Here is a 22,968-nt window from a genome sequence, read left to right on the forward strand (position 1 = left end):
TCTTGTCACTATCATTATCAATTTTGCTAACAATTGTGTGATCGAAAGCTCTTAGGAATGGCTTGAACTCTAAAGGATCACCACTGAATATTGGAACATCTCTCTGTGGTAATTTTGTTTGTTTCTGTTGTTTCACCAACATTTCTGTAATGTCATTCTGCTTTCGCATTACTTCACACAAGTTAACCTCAGTGTTCATGACAACCTTTCGTGTTGACATTTCCTGTTTAACTTTGTACTGTAGTATGTTTAAGTGAGTATCTGCCCATTTATTTATACCAACTCGGGGCAAACTACTATATGAGTCTGCACGCTGAGAAGCGACACCTTTTTCCCCGTCGTTATACTCACTCTCCTCAAGCACCTTGATCTTTGCAGTAGAAGCAGCAATTTGAGTTTTGATTTCAAGCTGCTCCTTCCTTGCCTTTAACTTCAATTCTTCCATTTCAAGAGCTTGTTTCTCCTTTAACTTCTCTGCCTTTGCGATCAGAGAAGCTCTTTCCGCTTTTTCCTTGCGACGTGCAGATGATGATGATGAAGTAGCCGAACCACAGCTGCTGGACCCGGCAGGGGATGTGCAGGATTCTGGACGCCTTCCTGCCGCTCGTCCTGTCAAAGATGCGCTGTCGTCTGGTCCCACGTCGTCCTTTTGCCGTCTTGCGTTGATAGTCCAGTTTTCAGCATTCATCATGGAACTGCTGAAATGTTCCTTTTTTGACTGATACCAAAATGCCTGATCAGCATCTTTCTCTTCTTCTGATAGCAGTTGTAGAACGTTCTCATTTGACTGGACAAAGTCCCTCATGAGTTTAGAAAACTCATTCAAATGTTCATCAACAGTATCTGGATTTTCATTATTTGTCATCAAGGCATTTATTTTATTCATTTTCGCTGTCACCTGTGAAAGCTTCGCTCTCCTTAAATTGACTTGTCGTTTCAAAAACTCCTCCAGGCCTTTTTCCGTGTACTTTGGCGCTCTCTTCTGGCCATCATTGGTAATGCACGCATTTGCGTCCTCTCTGATTTCTTGCATTTTGTCATCTGCCATCTTTGCTTCTTTATTTAATAAGAGTCCGAATAGAGTAGTCCATAACACAAAGCATGCGTTGCTTTCTTAATTAGTGTCATCTAATGAAGACCACCACATACTCGTTGTCTTATTTCTCTTCTTTTGGCTTATGAATACAAGTTACCAGTCCGTAGTTTGTTTCCTGAAGGTCCGCCGTGTGTGCTTTCCATCCGTCTCGGCTCGTCTCCTCCAGCTGAGCGCGGTCGTTTTACTTAATGTAGAGGCTATCTTTAGTTCTTTTAATTTCTTCTTCTTTTCGTTGTTTAACCTCTTCATTTAATGACTGACACAAACACCGTTTTACGCGTGAGCCAACACTGATGATCGCAGCACGATAAAAGGACTGTGTTGCTCGTCGGCCATCATTTTTATTTCTACTCCAACAATGCACAACACTTTCTTCTTCGTGTGTAACAAAAAATAATAAACTGCGCCCTCTAACATAGATGCAAAATCCCACACATATTTCAATTCAAAACCCAAAATAATTACAAAAAAGAAATGCATAATTTCTTTTCACCAAAATATAGAATTATCAGAAAATAAAATATTTGCAATTATTATTCATAAAAATAGCTAAACTTATTAAATGGCGCTAACACCAACAATGTCAACAAGACTAGGAGGCGGGGTTATTGCAGATAAAGCGTGAGTTACACGGCAGTTAAATCCCGACCGCGGAACTCCCTCAGACGGAACGCATTCTTTCAAGACCTCCTGAGTCAAGCGCGGCACACCACCCCTTAAACCATCGCCAGTGGAGAAGCCGGAACCGACCTGAGAGGCCACACCGGTGACCTGCGTCTTCAGGGGCCCTGGGCCACAAATGCCAGCACCCTCACAAGACCTGGTGCCACCGGCTGCCGTCCCCTTCAACAGCGCTCCCACTCCCAGTCCCTAACTGGCAGTGCACATGAGCGTGACCTGGAAAGATTTGGACAAATTGGCACGCAACATTCAAAAGTTTGAACCTGAACCAGGGGGGTCCCATAATACATCAGAATACTTTAGAGACATTGACTATCACCTTAAAAGGTTCCCAGCGACTACCCTTGACGACAAGCTCTACCTTATCAAGATGACTTCTAGTCGAGCAGTCAATTTACTAATCGACCGACAACCTGCTCATATAGTAGCCGATCCAGAAGCTTTACGCCAAGCGATGGTCCTGGAATTTGACGGCCCACAAGCCGCAGCCGGCATGGCAGTCGCCCTGTCCATTAAACAAGGGAAACATGAGTCTCCTCAGACCTATTACTGCCGCTTGCATATTTCGGATTTCTTCATGAACCTGGCAGGGAAGAAAATCAAGACATCTAAACGCTTTTTGTAGAAAATCTACAACCAAACCTCAAATACTATCTAGGGTTGAGCTTGTGCCCTCAGACGCTGACCAGTTCACAGCTGAGGGACTTGGCCACTAAAGGCTTCGCAAAGCTGAAACGTTCAAAGGCGAAACCAAAAGATGCGGATGTTTACATCGTACGCCGGGACCCACCCAATGAACTCGAGGGTGCCTCCCGCAAATCCTCTAAAGGGCCCCACGACAGTCCGGCAAACCAGTGCCCAACAACCGTAATGGGGGTGTAACACACCAAATCAATCTTGAGCCCCTCAAAACAATAATTTGCGTCGAAAACAAGATAATCACCGCGGAAATACACGCCCACGAGAGGAGCGCAACTCTGGCGCCACTCTGTCTAACCATGACAAACCCAAGCATAAAAAGACTCCGGCAAGTCCTCCTCGTAAGGCCCAGCCCCCGGCGGATAATCAAGATTGTGAGCTCGGCGCCTCCTTTAACTGACGTTCCTTCTCCGGTGCGACAACTTCTGGGTGATCTCACCGTTAAAGGAAATTCAAACAGGTTCCACCTGAGAACTAAACTTGAACAAACACTAGAACATGACGCATTAGTTGACCCTGGTGCGGACATCACAGTTATGTCAAGCACGCTGCTTAATCAACTGCAGGCCAGGTTACAAACAAAAAATAGGTCGCTCCATTTCCAACATTGCTCCACAAATATTCAGGCGTTCATGTTAACTAACATGTATTTGGACACTTTGGTGCTCTTGAAGTGGACTATTGGACCATACCAATTGGACCACCCGGTCTACATAGCTCCTGTGAAAGTAGTCCCTCTGCTCATTGGTCAGGACCTGCTGGACCGCTTTGCATCCCTGATCGATTACAGTCAACGCAAAATCTGGGCACAAGTGCAGTGGCCACCACTTGCACCACAGCCCAAATCACCCGCCTACTGCTACGCTCTAGGCCTGAAACATGCATCAGGTGACCTTGTCCTGAATGCACATGACCATCAACAGGTCAATGACCTGTCAAAAGGGGGACCGAGCTTGCTGTCCCAAAAGCGTCCACAACAGGTCTGTGGCTGGGGTACACTTCACCGCCTCCACTTTTTCTTAAGGAGATAAAAAGGCCTGGCCTTTGTCTCCCCCTTTCTCTCCCAAAATCTCTCTCTCAGAAAAAAGACACTCTCAAAGAAACTCAAGCTCTCTCTGATTCTAAAACTCTCTCACGTCTTAATTTTTGAGGCTGCACTTTTGATTGCACTCCCACGCGCCCGGAAATCACCCGCGGTCGACCTGCAAATAGCTGAGGATTTGGGTTCTCTGAACCTCCATCACCACGAACATGTGGCAGATGAGCCAAATGCCGGCTCTGGACAGCAAACGCTGAAGCAACATGCCAGTTAGAGGTGGGAATCTTTGGGCACTTCACGATTCGATTCCGATTCAGGGACTAAGATTCAATTATAAAATGATTATTGACACATCTTTAATTTAGCTGTTTTGATGCACTTTTTCACAACACACATTTTTTTTTTTACCTCTGAGTAAAGGTTCACTTGCAATTTTTAAAAGCATTCTTGTTAAGAAGAAACAAGAGATGAATTCATTTCCATTATATTTTATTAACTGATGGAAATGCGTGTTAACTGGAAAGTTAGAAAGTGTGTGCAATGCTGTAATCAATAAATATTGACAAAATAAATTGCTATACCAAAATAATTTGCGTTTTGTAAAAAAAAAAAAAAAAACCTCTGTTGATGCTCTTGAAATTAGATAATGTACATGTACTTCAGTACTAGCAGCTCGAAAAAGTGCTTTGCTGATTTTAAATGTTTGTAAACATGAAATGGTTCCCGTGAGTTACAAATAAAATACTCCTTCTGTGTCCGCAGTTAATTAACATATTTAAATAATCGAAATATGGACCTTAGTGAATCGATTCAGGTTCGTCCGTGTCTGAATCGTGATGCATCTAAAAATCGGAATTTTCCCCCACCTCTAACGCCGGTGTTGCCCCCTTTCGGAGCCCGACACCGCACAGTGGCCGGCCCACATGAGAACCCAACCAAGCTTTTGGTGCCGCTCCCAGCAGCCTCCTTTTTATTTTTCCTTTTTTTTGCTTCCATCTGCAAACGAGTGAGGGTAATTCCCCTCTTTGCTCTTCACGTGAGACTCCACAACCGTAACTTTGTAGCTCGCCAGAGCATTTCAGTGGGTGCATACAAAATTGGTAGTGAACGCGAACAAACTTTGTGCATTTCACAGAGCCAGCCGACTCGACTTACACCCTCTCACGTTCATCTATCAGACATCCCATTTTTCCCTTGCCAATTATTTTTGATATTTGTTTTCTTTTTTCTCTCTTCATTTATTTAGGCTTGCCATATGATAGTTTTTCTTGTATGTTTCACTAGTTGTAGTTAATAAATATTGTCCATATACAGAAGTCAAGCGTGAATTATGTGTGTTTGGGTCAAAGTATTAACCTCTATTTTATTCAAAGAGCTCACAACTAATTTCATTGTAACACCTTCACATTTCATGACTGATTTAATGAGGTTTTTCGGCAAAGTCCCCTCTAAATAACCTAAAATTTTGACGTGGTGCCCCTAGAGGCGAGCAGGAGTAATGCAGGCATTGCTCTCTGTCGCCATTAACTATTGACACTCTTATGAGTGACCCCCATGTTCGCTACACCAGATTAAGAAATTAAGGTGTTTTGCACCGGAGCTCTAGCACTGCTACAAGAAACACATTTAACAGAGAAGGACCATTTAAAGTTGAAGCGTGAGTGGGTGGATCAGGTTTACAGTGCATCTTGTAAAACCGCTAAGAAGACAGGGGTGTCTATTCTTATTAGTAAATCAGTCTATTACAACAATCAGAAGTTGATAAAGGATAAGCAAGTTTGTTATGTGATGGTTGTTGGCACAATAAGTAATGTGAAAATGACAATATGTGCTTTCTATGCTCCCAATGAGGACAAGTCCACACAAATATTGTTTTACTTTAGGCAGAAAAAGGTAAAGGAATGATTTTGAAAGGGGGTGACTTTAATTGTGTTATTGACAGTAGGTTGGAAAGACTTCCTGCATCCAATGAACCACGAACCAAAAAAGAAAGTCTAACACTGCAGGAAATGGGTCTAACAGACATATGGAGGTATCAACACCCAAGAAAAAGAAAATATACATTTATGTCTGAGGTACATGGAAGCTATTCTAGATTAGACATGTTCGTCTTATCAAGGAAAGACCTCTACAGAGGGGGTTCACTGTGAATAGTTACAGTCTCAGTCCCATGTTGTGTTCATGCCACTTCCCTTTTTTCATCATTTGTAAAAACAATTTTATAATCTAATTTACACACTTACTGGTAAGTGTAACATGACAGACAGAAAGAAGCAATGAATATGCAACAGTGCTTCTTAGTAACCTAATGGGGAAAATGTGTGTGTAGCGGACAAAAAAACTGAAAGTTTCCCTCACTCGCACTTACCGTCTAGAAAGCTGGTCTTCCTTCTCTTGGCTGCGTGTACTCTCTGCACCCACTGAGGTGGCTCCTGCAGGCAATTTGTTGAGCTGGTCCATTACCTCCAGGCCACTCTCCTCTGCGATTTGGTGGATCAAGTCATCCACCTGTTCTTGTGGTGTTGTCAGTGTCATTGCAGAGCTCATGGAGTCCTCCATTACCTGGTTTTGGGAAAACAAACACAGATTGAACTACACATAACCAGATGTTCACAAAAGCCTTGAGTAGAACGTCTGCAAAGATAGTTCAAAACACACCAAATGCTTGATCACAACACAGAACAAGAGCCAAGCGGCAATACAGAGGCAGTCACTTACTGAGGTGTGGACATCAAGGTTCTGGACTTGGCTTTCAAACTTATCCATGACAGCAGAGACCTTTTGAAGGTCCATAGAGTTCAGAGCTTTGTCAAGAGCCTTGGTCACCTGGCTCATGTTTTTAGTCACCTGTGAGAAAAAGCATAAGATCAGATTTCTATCTATCATACACAACATCCCTGAAGTGATTATAGACCAGATGAATAAAGAAAATCTAACTAGAGCAGCAGGCAGCTAAAAGAGCCACCACAGCCCTGGCCACGTTGAGATTCTGCCACATTGGAATTGGAATTTTTGGAAAATGACACTATAAACCACTAACACAGGCGTCTCAAACTCAATTTATAGGGTGGTTGATGGAGGTTGTGAGTCCAGGTGTGTCTGGGATAGGGCTGGGAGATTCAAAATTCATATAACAGTATCAATTTCATCCCATCACGGTTATATGTCACAATGAAAAATTATGAGTAAAAATATTTCAAATTAGTAATAATTTAACAAATTATTCACTTCTGAATTGGTTTATTATATGCTCCATTAGAGAAGCTAAATTGATGAAATGACAATAAAACAATTATGAATTCATCTAACATTTATGGTGCAAATCTTTAGTCAGAATTTGAACTCCCTAGTGGAATAAAAAGAATACTGTTGATACTTTCAATGAAAACAGTACAACTGGCTTTCAGTTTCATTTTCTATCATTCATGCAAATTACAGTGCCCCTGGATTAATTGATTAAATCATAGCTGTTTTCACTGGAGGAACTCCCTCAATCCCAGCGTTTTACTGGATTTTGACCGATCTTGCAAGGCCCACAGAATATTGTGTTCTATTGCTGTACAAACAAGGAAAGAAAGAGGACTCTTCTTTCAGCAGAAAAGTTTGTTTCTATCTTTTTCAGTTCTTTTGCAATCTGCACTAGAAAATAGCTAAATTTTTCAATGAGCCATCACCTTACCGTGGTGGAGGGGTTTGCGTGTCTCAATGATCCTAGGAGCTAAATTGTCTGGGGCTTTATGCCGCTGGCAGGGTCACCCATGGCAAACAGGTCCCAGGTGAGGGACCAGACCAAGCACGGCTCAGAAGACCGCGATGATGACTGAAATATATGGACCTCGTTTTCCGTTGCCCGGACGCGGGTCACCGGGGCCCCCTTCTGGAGCTAGGCCTGGAGGTGGCGCTAATTTGCGAGTGCCTGGTGAGCTGGGCTCAGCCCGAAAAGGCAACGTGGGTCCCCCTTCCCATGGGCTCACTACCTGTGAGAGGGGCCAAAGGGATCGGGTGCTCTGTGAGCTGCACGGCGGTAAAGGGCAGGGACCTTGGCGGTCCGTTCCCCCGGCTACAGAAACTAGCTCTTGGGACATGGAATGTCACCTCTCTGGCAGGGAAGGAGCCCGGGCTGGTGTGTGAGGCTGAAAAGTTCTGACTAGATATAGTCGGGCTCACCTCCACTCACAGCTTGGGCTCTGGTACCAGTCCTCTCGAGAAGGGTTGGACACTCTTTCACTCTGGAGTTGCCCAAGGTCAGAGGCGCCAACCAGGTGTGGGCATACTTATTGCCCCCCGGCTTGGCGCCTGCACATTGGGGTTTACCCCGGTGGACGAGAGGGTAGCCTCCCTCAGCCTTCGGGTGGGGGGGGTTACCCTGATTGTTGTTTGTGCCTATGCACCAAACAACAGTGCAGAGTACCCACCCTTTTTGGAGTCCTTCTAGGGTGTGCTGGGGAGTGCGCCCCCTGGGGACTCCATCCCCTGGAGACCTGGAAGGGCGTGATTGGGAGGAACGCCGCCCCCTCCCGATCTGAACCCGAGTGGTGTTCTGTTATTGGACTTCTGTGCTCGTCATTGATTGTCCATAATGTACACCATGTTCAAACAAAGTTGTCCACTTGTGCACTTGGCACCAGGACACCAACAGCCACAGTTGAGCGACTTTGTAGTCGTATCATCGGATTTGCAGCCGTATGTTTTGGACACTCGGGTGAAGAGAGGGGCGGAGCTGTCAAATGATCACCATCTGGTGGTGTGTTGGCTCCGATGGTGGGTTAAGATGCCGGTTCGACCCGGCAGACCCAAACGTATTGTGAGGGTTTGCTGGGAAAGTCTGGCAGAATCTCCTGTCAATTTCAACTCCCGACTCCGGCAGAACTTTGCCCACGTCCTAGGGGAGACAGGGGACATTGAGTCAGAGTGGACTATTTTTCGTGCCTCCATTGTTGAGGCGGCCGATCGGAGCTGTGGCCATAAGGTGGTCGGTGCCTGTTGTGGCGGATACCCCCAAACCTGCTGGTGGCACCAGCGGTAAGGGGTGCTGTCAAGCTGAAAAAGGAATCCTATCGGGCAAAATTTGGTCTGCGGGACTTCGAGGGCAGCTGACAGATACCGGCTGGTCAAGAGGGATGCAGCTTTGGCAGATGCTGAAGCAAAAACTTAAACGTGGGAGGATTTTGGTGAGGCCATGGAAAATGACTTCCGGACGGCTTCGACGAAATTCTGGTCCACCATCCGGCATCTTAGGAGAGGAAAGCAGTGCAACATTAACAATGTGTTTCATGAATATGTGGTGCTGCTGACCTCGACTCGGGAATACTTCAAAGACCCCCTCAATTTCACTGACACGCCTTCCACTGAGGAAGTAGAGCCTGGAGGCTCCAAGGTGGGCTCTCCTATCTCTGGGGTTGAAGTCACTGAGGTATGTAAAAAGCTCCTTGATGGCAAAGCCTCAGGGGTGGATTAGGTCTGCATGGATGACACGTCCACGCGATGATGTAGAGGCATCGGGGACAGTGCCTCTGGATTGGCAGACCAGGGTAGTGAGCCCTCTTTTTAAAAAGGAGGACCGGAGGGCCAGTTCTACACTCTCAGCAGGGTCCTCGAGGGTTCATGGGAGTTCGCCCAACCAGTCTACATGTGTTTTGTGGACTTGGAGAAGGAGTTCGACCATGTCGCTTGGGGAGTTCTGTGGGGGGTGCTTCAGGAGTACGGGATTGATCCGGGCTGTTCGGTCCCTGTACCACCGATGTCAGAGTGTGGTCTGCATTGTCGGCAGTAAGTCGGAGAGATTTCCAGTGAGGGTTGGACTCCGCCAAGGCTACCCTTTGTCACCGATACTGTTCATAACTTTTATAGACAGAATTTCTAGGCGCAGCTAAGGTGTTGAGGGGGTCCGGTTTGGTGGCATAGGTATTGCATCTCTGCTTTTTGCAGATGACGTGGTACTGTTGGCTTCTTCAAGCCGCGATCTCCAACTCTTGCTTGCAAGGAGAGTGTGAAGCGGTTGGGATGAAAATGAGCACCTCTAAATCTGAGACCATGGTCTCAGGAACCTTGGAAACATCACAATTCAGCAAAACACAAATCCGTCCACAACACAGATAACCCAATTCGTTACAATATGCTGTTGAACATTCAAAGATTTCAATGCCTAAAAAGTGTCGACAATTTCATAGACTTTTTAAAGTTACTGTATTTTTTTCCAATGTAAAAATAGTTTTAATATAGTTAGCAATAATTGTAACTGTTAATGTATGTGTTTTTGTCATCACAAAAAGTGTATATGTGTACTGTAATGACAACTTGGCTTTAACTTGATTACTTAGATGTGTCATTGGCTGTTGCTGCTGAGTGTTTAAAGATTTCAGTGTCTTAATAATTTACAAAATTGATAGATTTTTATTGTTAGTGTATTTTTTATTCTGGTGTAATTTCTTAGTATGGAATGGTTCGTTTTTATTAATTTTTTTCGAAAAAAAAGTACAGTTTACTTGTCATCTTTTCAAAAGAAACATATTTGGAAAAATTAAAAAATATATGGTTTTTTTGTACCAAAAATATACCGAACCGAAGTTTCCAAAAAACCGAACCGAACCGAAACGTGATTTAGCGTGCCGTTATTGCCGTGCCTTATTTCGTTACAGGTGCATACCACGTTTTGTGTAATTCGTGGATCAATTTATTACTTTTAAATTATGCATACTAGTGAAGAAAAACAAAAGCTTTTTGATAAAGTTTAAATTAACACAAATTTAAAAACCAATACAAGTGTTTATTTTAGTTTTCTTTAGCACAGGGCATTTTCCCAATTTACTCCTCTGATTTCACTACCTTCCGTAAAAAAAAAAAAAAAAAAGGTCTTGATGCCCAAGAAGAGTGAAATATGTATACAAGTACTTCTTTTTGTATTCATGGATAATTTCACTGCATTAGTGCTACTCTGCATAGTGTATAGTTTTGGTTCAATTTCAAAACCTACGAAATATTTACAGCAAAAAAATTTAAGGCCAGTGTATCACCATCAATTTAAGCCGCTTCCTTATCTATAAACATGTCAGGAATGATGGCCTAAGTTGCAAAGTTTAATACATGTTGAATGTACTATCGTCTTAATTATCTTCATGATTAGTTTGTACATTAAGAATTCAAGCTGGAAGCGAATGATGCTTATTATAAGAGCAGCAGCTTGCTTCTCCGATTTGCTGCGATTTATATATTATCAGATTAGTCGACTAATCGCAACTACTGTTAGTGATTAGTCGCCTAGCAAAATAATCATTTGTGGCAGCCCTACTCCTTTCTCTTTCCGATTTCTCTCTGCACGGCCACTTCACAGCCGCACTGCCTCCACTGTGTATATTGTATAATTAATTATACCATGTATACTGTTGGACTTTTCTGAAATATGATCCTGGCTGATCACTGCTACCTGCTGTCTTTTTTTTAAAAAATGTTTTACATGGCAGACAAACCTGATCTTCAGTCAGAAGTTGCGTCAGCCCCAGCTGCACACTATAGCTAGGTTAACACCGCAGGTCTTAATGCTCAATTCAGCTTTTTTGAAAAAAATCTATTTTTTTGGTGTAAGCGTTCATATTACATTATAAAGTCGACCTCGGTCTTGTCTGCTGTATGAACACGTGTCGCCAAAGTGACCCCCATGCGCAGAAGAGACGACGTCACTCACAACGTATTGTTTACGGAAGCAAATGCGGTCCAGCGTGTCAGGACATTTTATACAGTGAAGCAATTCGGTATAAAGTAGAAATAAATACAGTATTCGTGGGTAATTACGAGGCGAGGCTTCTCTATCTCATTTCATGGAGACATCACTAACGATATCACGTCATATCATATTGTATTGTATGTTATTTTGTATTTCCTGCATCCACCATTCCTGCTAAAACAATGCACATTGGGACTAATGAAGGTTCTTATATTTTAAATATTTATTATATAACAGAGCTGGGCACTTTACCCTTTTTTGCGGGTCCGTCCTCAGTCCGCGACCTGGGTACCCTTCAATCCTCATCCCTCCGTCCTTAATTCATAAAAATTGTCGTCCTCCGACCCCGTCCGTCCTTGTCCTTTTAAAGCACTTCCGTCCGTACATTCTGTCGGTCCCAAACCCTAGCCTCCGTCCAACCGTCCACAAAATGGACATCCATCCGTGCCTGGGACGGAATGTCCAGCTCTGAAAACGAATATACTTTTAATCTTATCAACCCCCTCCTCTCAGCTGACATATGCGGTGACGCCCTCTGTCCTTTCCGATATTCAGTGGCTGTCTACGTTATTTTGTAGTATTTTCTCCTCAGTTACTTAATAGGTTGCTTCATATTTTGATGTTCACAGTTTGGTACTCTCCGCTGTCACATGGTTCCAGCCAGGCCTATGTGACAAGTGCACTGTATCACATAAGCACATATTTAGGTGTTTTGCGACTGCAACTCGATAGTTTAACAATTATTATGGCTTCCCTTTGTCTGTGTGATAACGCTACTTAGAAAAGTGTAACTTTGTCACTGCAGTGGAGGTGGTGATTAGTGACTTATGTACGTAGACACATGATGCAAAGTGAGCATTTGCCTTTGCATCATGTTTAGCCAAGCCATCTGTCCAGCCACAGCTGAGGCTTTGAAAATCAGTGTGTAACAAGCAGGTGAAGCAGGTGTACAATTTGCACATCTCTGTTACACTGAGCAGTGTGCACGGAAGAGGGGTTACAAAGACGTAAACATGCATTACTGCGACTGGACAAATCGGGCCAAATCTCTACCTTTGGGCAAATTCATACCTTATTTTCAATATACCGTTTATTGCACAAAAAGGGGTTCAAGTGTCAAAAAAGTTAAAAAGTACAACTAATTCAAACCTTATTAATATTTATTAGGTGATTCAGATGATCATGTGATCAGTGATTATGTGATTCAAAACATGAACGGTTCTTCAGAATGTGAACAAGATTGGTGTCTGATGTCTTGAGAACCGCAACTTTGTGCATTCAAGACATCAGCCAGACTTGATATGACGACTCATCTCCCAAATAGATGGTTGTTTCGCCGTGTCACAGTCGCTCATCCTGCTTTGTTTTTTTTCTTTCAAAACGGGAAGGGGGAAGTCAACCTTGTTTCACGCCACTCGGCAGCAATGACGTTAGTTTTTAGTGCAGAAACCAACTAAATACTCCCAATAAATCCCAATAAAGGGGCTAGCCTGCTAACCCTCACTACTATGCTGCCGGCACAGCCGCAGGTACATCCGGCATATGTAAACATTGTGCAATCGGCTTGACAGGTGTTGTTTTTTGTTGTTGTTTTTTTTTTACTTTATTTGGCAAGCAATGTTAAGTTAATACTGGAACCAATCATAAGCCTAACTGGTCATGAAGAAAATCGTGGGATTGTTTAAATTATTTGCATACGGCCACTTGTACTTTATAGTCATGTCTTTTGAGGCAGGTTTTGGTTTTGGCAATTTTGACAGACGAATTTTCCCTTTGCCAGAGTGGCGAATATGGGAAATATTTATCACGCCACTCCCCATTTCAACTCTTCATTGGCGACTTGGCGAACGAGGAGTGCCAACTCTGAAAATCTTCCCAGGGAAACCAGTATCAGAAGCATCAAAAGGCCGTCAGGCGAGTACCCGAGTTTCTCCAGCCCGCCACTGTGCCCGGCCGTCCATCTCAATTGTCAATCATGGCACCAGCGAAGAGAACCCTTACATGTATGTGGCAAACTACACTCAAATGTGGCTAGGAAATGCTTTTACTGTTTAGTCACTTTGGCTAAGAGGTCTCATGACCCTATAACATCCCTATAACATCTTTGTTTTGCCTGTTTCCATACAACATGGCCATCTATTGCTAATGCGAGCTTGGTTATTGGTCATCGATGTGTAATCTATGCATTTATATTGACAGTGAATTTATTCTATTTCTGTCACTGCGGTTAAACATACCAAACGGTACATCTGGATAGCTCTGAAAAATGCGACAAATCTCCACAGTGCAAACAGAAGCCATTCATGTTTAATTCATCACATTTGTGTGAGGGTTGAAGATACAGTAATATATGCACAACTGTACTTATAGTCAAAATGTTCAATGTATTGCACGTAACTTACTGATTTCATTGTGACAGCAGTCTGGACTTTAGAGGCCACAGCGTCGACTCGAGATGCCATGCGCAGCCAGTTCAGACCTTCATTTTTTTTCCGGATGGCATTCTCAGCATAAACTCGAGCACATTCCACATTTTTCTGTTGCAGAGCCTGTGATAAGAACATGACACACAAAGTTCAATATTAAAACTGCGTACTAATTTTTATACATGCATACATTTAATTTTTGGTGTGCCAGCAAAGATTAAATCAAGGCAACTGGACTGTTCTAGTTTTTTGAAGGCATTTTTGTCTGATAGTGTCAGTGGATACTCAAAAAAAGACAGGTTCACGCCAAAGACAAAATTCGAGAAGCATAAATCAATTGGACTGTTCTTGTTTGTTGAAGACATTTTTGTCTGACACTGTCAGTACCCACTAACACCCTCATACAAAACCAGGTTCACTCCAAACACAGACAAAATCCCAAACAGCAAACTCAACAATGTGGTTTATGCTAATGTCACAACTTTCACAACTTTGATACTATACCGTATAAAGTACACCAATTAAAACTACGAGGAAAAAGCAGTGGAATAATAGAATAATAACAATTTCAAATTCTTGATAATTAAAAAAAACATACAAAAACTATACAAATTTGAATACTTCTAATACTAAAAATGGGTTGATTTTGCTGCTTAACTCATATTCCACAAACGCAATATTAATCAGAATGCCGTGTTTGGACTAGTGGGTCTGCTGGGAACATATTCTTGAAAAGAATGTTTGGGTCGATTTCCACTTTAAATAAGGTTTATGAATTATGAAACCTCTGCCGTTAGCATCTCTCCCATTGCGTCATGCACGGACACTATTTTTTGGGGGGGGGCGGGAAATGCGGACTGAGGACGATCATTTTTATGAATAAGGACGGGGAGACGATGACGGAAGGGTGCCCAAGTCGCGGACGGAGGACGGACCGGCAAAATAAGGTATAGTCTGGGTACTGGGACGTTGGGATACTGTCACACTGAATTTTTTTTTTTTTTTTTTAAATGAAGTACATCAGATTAAAAGCTATTTTGATAAAATAGTATGACCTCTATGAAAGGCCAAAAGGTGGCAACATTTGAAAGGAAATTAAAAATGACCTACTTCCCTTTGAGTTCAGAGTAGGGCTCCAGGGAGTTTTTTTGAGGGTCTTGGACTGGAGCTGTTTCGTTAAAAACTGGACATAACTGAGCCATTTTTAAACCAAAAAATAAACTAAATAAACTACACAATAAACTAAATAAAATAGTGATTAATTGGTCAAGGAGTGAGGTGTATGCCAAGTTTCATATGTTTTCACGAATGAGAATCAGTGTAATTTTTCTAGGCAAAAAGCGCGTCACCATGGCAACAGCATTCGGCAAAATAAAAAGCTTTACTTTTCCTGGTCATCTTGAACATCGTGGGGGACAAGTTCAAGACAATCAGATAAAATCTCTAGAGTTTTTTAAAAATGTGACCTCCATAAAAGGCCATAATGGGGCGTGAAAGCAAATTCAAAATGGCGGAAATGGTGTGTGTTAGGTTTAGCACATGGCTCCGAGAGACTTCTTTGTACAGTAGGTCTTGGGCTGTCACATATACCTCCAACATTTCGTAGACATCAGTGACACATACAACACTATGGCCTAATAAAATATTGATGCTGTTGCCAGTTTCATGAGTTTGCGTGCATTTTTAGACCCTCAAAGGTAGTGCTGTTTACTTGGCAAATTGCGCGTTACCATGGCAACAACTTTTTGTGAAAATTCACAAACTTCATGTTGCAACATCATAATGGCCTAAACACTATTCAGAGCAAATATGAGGTAAATCTGGTTAACCGGTGGGGGAGAAATAAAAAATAAATCCTTTAGCCGACTGACGGACTTGCGGATCGGTGATGTTTATTGATGGAAGCAATGACGGAAGCATGGTTAAAATAAAGAAATAATCAAATTGCAATTTTTTTTCCTAAAAATTGCGATTGAGATATGAGTTAACATTTTTTTCCAAGGTCCTTTTGTAACGTATTGTGTCTCTATGTATGAACTGTATTTCAACAATTAATCTTTATTACAACAAAAAATATCAGATCTGTTATGTATCATGGAATACTGAGGAAAAAGCAAAATGAATCATTAATTCATATATAAGATTATCTACCGTATTTTCCTGACTATAAGTCGCGGTTTTTTTTCCATAGACTTATACTCTGGACCGACTTATGTGTGAAATTATTAACACATTATATCATATCCCTTTCCTTTTAAAGGTCAGCAAACAATACACCAAACAACCACAGGAGGGCGTTCTAAGGCTGCATATAAACCTGCATTACATATTGGCTTTACAACGGGCAGAATATCCTGGAGTGTGTATCATTTCACATGTTATTGTAACCAACATAAAGAAACAAAGATAAAACATAAAAGCTATTAAAATGCATGAATAATTTAAACGGTTAAAATCTAATCTTGTGTTAAGCAATTAAAGGCTTATACAAACAGCTAAACATTCACAAACAAACTCCACAGACTCCAGGTGTGCAGCGAAGTTGCCTGTTTATATTGTGAAATTGCACAAGAAACAGAATATACTATCAATCTATGCATTACATACACATGTATTTTTATAGACATGAACAAGATGAGCCTATGCTAAGGATTAGCGATCGCGATTAGCATTAGCGATAGCAATTAGTATGTTCAGTCAACAAAGAACAAGCATCCACAATTCAGCTCGTATATAAGTGTTGCATGCTCATTACACACAATTGTCTAAGTTACTTACAGACGATGGTTGAACAAGAATGAACCACAAACAGGCAGTTGCCGTGCCTATCACTGTGTGTGTGTCATCATGCAGCCAGACATGTAAGTAGCAGAGCGCAGGAGACTAACATAGGTAATTACGACCGAATACATAAATACTTTGGGAGACTTGGAAACATTCGACATGGTGGACGATAAATAAAAGACTTATTTAATTGATCTACAACCGTTTTGGTGAGTTTAAAGTTATCTTACCATAACTTTCTTGTATGCTACATGTTGCTAAATGTTACCATTGTAGCTCGATTGAAATGATGTGTACTAAGAGCAAAATTAATCTCCTCCAAAAATGCGACTTATACTCCAGTGCGACTTAAAAAACATGTTTTTATGGCTGCTGCGACTTGTACTCCGGAGCGACGTATAGTCCAGAAAATACGGAACTACAATTACAATATTTTGATGTGCGCTTTGGTAACATAACATACGTCTACCACACAGATGTGGTGTAAACATAAGTACAGTGTATACTATACTGATAATATACTGTAAAGCCACTTCTTACATATCACTTTGTTTCATGAAACAATGTAAAGTTGGACAGCATTTCTTAATCACTCAACTTCTTATAAAAATATAGGCCAAAAAACAATAATCCAGTGGCTGTACCACCTCCTACACGTCACTTCATTTCATGAAACGTGATATGTAAACGTGGGCTGGACTTTTTAAATCACTCAACCATAACCAAATAAAAGAGAAGATGCTACGAGCGTTTGAGCGGGTCAACTACTGTATGTGGCCATAACTACAGACGGATGGACGTCCATATCCACCGAATCTTAGATGACTATAATGTGTCATATGTGGACGAAGGACATCTCCGCAGCTGTGTGCTTCAGACATGTGCCTGGGAGGAAAGACACACAGCTGAAAAGTTGGCTGCTCACCTGCGGAGTGTGATGGGTACGTGGGCACGAGAAAATAAATTTGTCGCCTGTGTGCATGATAATGCCGCTAACATGGTGCTGGCGAATGAGACCCTGCTGGACTGGGAGTCCGTACCATTACTCATTACATTATTCATAATAAATGCCATGCATTGCATTGGCAAATGTATCAGAAATGTATTTCTCTTTCAATTCACCTTTATTCAGTCAGTTGTTGTTACATCAATAGAATAGAAGAATAACAAACTGTCCTGAATGTTTGGGCTAAAATAGCCCCTAAATACACAGAGCATTTGCATTGTAAACTTTGAATTTAATATGTATTAAATTTCAAGTTTTCTTGCTTATAGACTAGTCGACTAGTCTCAAATAAAATTTAAGACTAGTCGGCAGGCAAATTAGTTGAAATTCCCATTCCTAGTTTACTTATAACAAAACAAAATATATAATTCACAATTCTCATATTTGGGAAAAAAAGATCATGAAAATAAATGTAATCAACTAGATAATGCACTTTACCAACTTACTTCAATTATGCTGTGCACAAACCAAAATAATGTAAAGGCCCAATCCAATGTAACTATCTGTACATTTCATTTTTATCGAACAAAATGTTTTCACGATTTATCATTAAAAAAATGAAAATGTGATTACTTTCCCGAAGCATACACAAAATCTTATCAGACCAAAAAAAAAAAAGAACATATTTTCCTTTTCTCTTATGTTACATTTACTTTTTTTTTCCTTATTACCAACCGACATATTTGATACCTAACTTACGCAAGAGTTCCAAAACTAACATCACTGCGTGTAGTCCTCCAGGTATCGAAGTGTGTTGACCCGACGACCTATTTTCACGACTATAAGGCGCACTTAAGTTTAAAAATTTCTCCAAAATGGACGGTGCGCTTTATAATGCGGTGCGGCTTATGTGTGCACCGAGTTCCAATATCTGTGACAGTTATGTGACTTTGTTGAGCGCTACGTTTGACTGACTGGGAGCATTTGCTGCCAACACGCTGGTTATATAGAGAAAAGGCGGACGTGAGTGAGGACAGCATGCGGACGTTAAAGGGAGAAGGGTGGGCGTGACAGACGACGCTAAAGGCACACCCCAGTAGGTATATAGTGCCGGTATATGCATTCATTGTGCATAACAACATTGAAAATGGCACCAACGAAGAGACACGCCTACAAAGCACAGTTCAAACTGCAAGCTGCAAGCTATAAGCTATAAGCGAGAGCAAAAGAGAGAGGGAGAAAAAAACACTTGCAGAGAGCAAAAACACTTGCAGAAGAAATGTTGAACATTGCTTTGGCCCAACTCGGTCGGCATTTATTCGAACATGCATCTTATCAGCGTCAACAACCAGTTACACATTTGGTCTCCACTCTCTCAACAGTGCGTGATTACCCCGTATTGGCGTAACTGATAACAACAATAACAACATATTGTTACACATCCTGGCAAGGACGACCGTTAGCGCAGCAACTTGCGGCAGATTACAAGGAAAAGCTGGCCATCTTCCGCTGCTGTTGTAGTAAAAAGATTGCCGACAAACGCATCCAGTCCAACCACATCACCAACATGGAGGAGGTGCCGCTCAATAACGACATCCCGGTGAACCACACTGTGGAGAAGAAGGGGACCAGCACGGTAGCGATACCACAACGGGGCACGAGAAGTCGGCTTTTGCTGTTGTGCTTGGTTGCCATGGTAATGGGCAGAAATTGCCACCTATGATGATTTTGAAGCGGAAGACGCTGCCTAAAGAAAAGTTTCTGGCCGGAGTCATCATCAAGGCCAATCAAAACGGCTGAATGGACGAAGAGAAAAAGGAGAGAGTGGCTGACTGCGGGTGATTTTCCCCAAATACTGTATTTATTTCTACCTCATACCTAATCGCACCTTTACACGCTGGACCACATTTACTTCCGCAAACACGGGAGTGACGTCGTCTCGCAGGCAGGTCACTTTCGTGACAGCAGGCAAGACCGAGGTCGCATTTAAAATGTAATATGAACGCTTACACAAAAATATCAGATTTTTTCAAAAAATCCGAATTCAGCAACCCTTTGCCACTCCAACCTTGGGTCGTGCACCCGGGACATTCACTACATACTGAACAACTTCAAAGCATTCCTGGGCATGTTAGATATGGTTAGAAAACTGAGTTTCCGCAGATTCGAATGATACCAAACATTATAAGATACAATCATATCTGCAGGCTCGGCGAGCATTTAAGTCAAAACAATGCTAACACACAAAAAATGTGCAACTCACCATTTCATCCTCAAATGTCCGACATAATTTCATAATCCATCATCAATAATCATATTACGTCGACAAGGGTCCAGTAAAAGTATTCCAGTAATATAGTTAGTCCACAACAAGCTTGACATCCATAAAGCCACGTTATTAGCTGCTGCAACCGTTACATGTTGCTATCAGCAGAGCTGGGCAGTCCGTCCCTGGGCCAGACCGGTCGGACCCTCCAACCCGGCCGGATGCCCATTTTTGGGGTGGAGGGGTGGGGGGGTGACACATTTTAAAAAAAATAGCTGGACTAAGCATGGCCGGAAGTTGATTTTAGTTCGGTCCACTAATCAGCCCTCATGCGTGTGACGTGCTCGCGAGGCGGCAAAAAATCATCTCAGCCTACTCGGTGAAAGGCTTCTTTTTAGGCTTCTTTCTACTCCCGCGTTGGCGCGACCGACAACTGCTTTTATAGGGATTGTGGTATTGCAATGCAAGGAAGCACGCAGTTGGGTATATACTGCGCATTTGAAGCGTGTCCACAGGACACGGTTTGAATAGTAAATTAGCCAGCTAATGATCCTTAAAAAGCCTGTGCCGTTAGCGTCCCTCCCGCAGCAGACGTTTTTTTTTTGGTTTTTTGGGGGGTCGGGGGGTGGAATGGGGCGGGGGCTGACAATGTTTATGAATATGGCCGGAGGGTCGCGGCCGGAAGGGTACCCAAGTCAAGGGTGGAGGGTCGCGGCCGGACCGGCAAAAAATTGTCAAGTGCCCAGTAAATCTCTTCTACAACTCACGACTTGTAACATTACTATGAGCCCATTATCATCATTATATAAACACAAGTGAAGCAGCAGCTCTGCTCACTCTCAGTCTCTCTACACATGCCTGAAGTGTGAATCACTTGAATTTAGAGCAATTTTACTTCCGTACAAAACACATCAAGTCACCTAGTGTATTAAATGTCCATGTAAATAAAGCTGCCACCTCCCTCCCACCTCCCACTAGTAGTAAGCTCGCAGGATAACTCCCAACTAGCCACTAATTTTCTGCGTCAACCCCATGGCTGAACCACTTGAAATAAGGTTGCTGATAACAATGATAGGGAATAAGAAGTGAGTGAGTGCATGTGAGTGTATGTGTCTGTGTTTGCAAGCCACATTAAAGCTGGAGCAGAAATTTAAAGTAAACACTGCGAGTGAAAGTCAATAACGGCTGTGCCTGTGTCACAACTTTCTGCCACAGAAAGCCAGGATGACTAAGACGGCAGCTGCATATGAGACAAGCAAGAATAAAGGAACACCCACAAAAAGAAACAAAAGAGAAGACAGTCGCATTGATGAGATGTTCATTTTGCCGCTGGCCAGTTGCTGTGTTGAGGATGCACTTTTTTGTTTTTGACCTTTAAAACAAAGATAAGTGATACATGAAAGATAAACAAGTGCCCTGCGACTGGCTGGCGACCAGTTCGGGGTGTAGTCTGCCTTCGCCCATTGACGGCTGGGATAGGCTCCAGCAACTCCCTGCGACCCTATATAGGATAAGCGGTTTGGAAGATGACATGACATGAAAGATGAACATTTGTATTACAGTACCGTATATTGAATTTGGGGGAAACTTATACTGTTGTAAACCTAAAGGAGATATTTAATTGTATGTTTTCATTTAACTTTACAAGACATGCTGCCAAGCCTGGGAGCTCGCTGTACATTTTGTTAGAATTTTAAAACTAAATTGTACATTTTCTAAGATATAAAAACAACTTTAACATATTGCAAATCACAAAAGCTGTTTCATAAACATGTGCTTACAGTCATATAAACAGTCAAGAGCTGGAGTTTTTATTATTCTAAAATTGGACAATTTTTTTCCTTTTTTATGCGTCTTAATATCGGCTTCAAATATCTGTTATCGGCCTCCTGGACTACTCATAACTGGTATCGGCCCTGGAAAACCCATATCGTTCTATCCCTAATTGTGACAACCCTATGTGATGCATTCAGGAACCTCGGAAACAACACGACTTAGCAAAACACAAATGTCACCACAACACAGATAACCCAATTCGTTATTATGTTATTTGACTCAAAAACGTGTATCATGTCTTCTTATAAGTCAAAGTTTTTGACTTCTCTCTTCAGACAACAACAGTGCAATTTTGGTGATCAGCATTCGCCTTCTTCAGAGACGTTTGGATGACTGGATGACGTGTCAGCAGGCAGCCGGCATGCTCGAAAAGTCCAGCGACACCAAAACTGCACAGTATCTGAACAAAGTAGTTTATTTGTGTTTGTTCATTTGTTTGATTGTAGTGGTAAACTGCAAGATTGTTGTGACCGCAAAATATTAAAATAATATAGTCACTGTCGGACGAAAATCGCTGAAGTCCAAATATGGTCAAATTCATTTTTATCACAAATTGATTCTAATGGTTCGTCCCTACTTCGTTTGTAATTTTTATGCAATTCTAGCCAATTTTAAAGTGTTGAAAAAAGCAAATACTCAAGTAAAGCACAATGTCACGGCCAGAGGTGTGTGCAACACAATGAAGTGTCCTCCGTCTGCTGATTGCGATCTTTTTTTTTTTTTTTAAGACAATAAGTGAAAATAGTAAGGTTCGCTGTATTACGTTGGCTTGTTTGTTTAATATGGTTCGATGACATACTTCATTGCAAAAAGACCCCCCCATGTGTGTCGTGAGGTAAGTCTCCGTTTCAATTTAACATGCACTTTAGATGCGGTTAGTTGGATCATTGTTTTATTTACTGCATCACTCATGGCTTTAAACCAAAATGAAGGCATTTTGTGAAGGCGTTGTAGCCAAAATGAAGATGTGTTGTATTGCATTGTATGGGGCAGGTGTGTTAGCTGGTCTGATGTTTCAAAGGCTGGGGGCACGAAGGGGACTTCACATGAGCGACTTTGAAGTAGAGGATATCGCCAGCTTGGTTTTTATACTCTTTTAGTCAATTCAAGCGTCAACTTACCAACTGTATGTATTTTGTAGGTAGTAAAATGTGGACGTGAGTGTGCAATAGCAATACAAGGTATTATACAACTTGAACGAAGCGGTGCCTGGGAACTCAAACAAGCTGGTTAATGTCCAAAAGTGTTTGCGCCTCCCAGTGCTCTCTATTTCGTGGAAAACGGGTCGAAATGGCTCTTTGAGTGTGAAAGGTTGCCGACCACTGGGTTAGCCCATCATCTGTGTTCAGTATGCTTTCAGTAACACCTGCATTATTGTACTGTCTTGAACTTCTCAAAAATAAAGCTTCTTTGAAAAATAATACTAAATAATAAAACAAAAAATATAAAAATAAATATACTGGTTAAAAACAGCC

The 22,968-nt window shown here is 42.0% G+C and overlaps 1 protein-coding gene across 1 annotated transcript in view; it reads right to left on the minus strand.

Moving 5' to 3' along the window:
* Positions 1-22,968, minus strand: part of chmp1a (charged multivesicular body protein 1A) — a 54,765-nt gene that overhangs the window by 9,200 nt on the left and 22,597 nt on the right. Inside the window, exons 4-6 of the mRNA XM_086028254.1 lie at positions 13,638-13,784; positions 6,234-6,362; positions 5,884-6,077 (exon numbers count right to left, since the gene is read on the minus strand). Of these exons, the coding sequence (XP_085884380.1) occupies positions 5,884-6,077; positions 6,234-6,362; positions 13,638-13,784 (470 nt within the window). The remainder of the gene's footprint in view (positions 1-5,883; positions 6,078-6,233; positions 6,363-13,637; positions 13,785-22,968) is intronic.

Source organism: Filicampus tigris, chromosome 4, assembly GCF_054856515.1.
Source record: "Filicampus tigris isolate MCC_2025a chromosome 4, RoL_Ftig_1.0, whole genome shotgun sequence".
Classification (NCBI taxonomy): Eukaryota; Metazoa; Chordata; class Actinopteri; order Syngnathiformes; family Syngnathidae; genus Filicampus; species Filicampus tigris.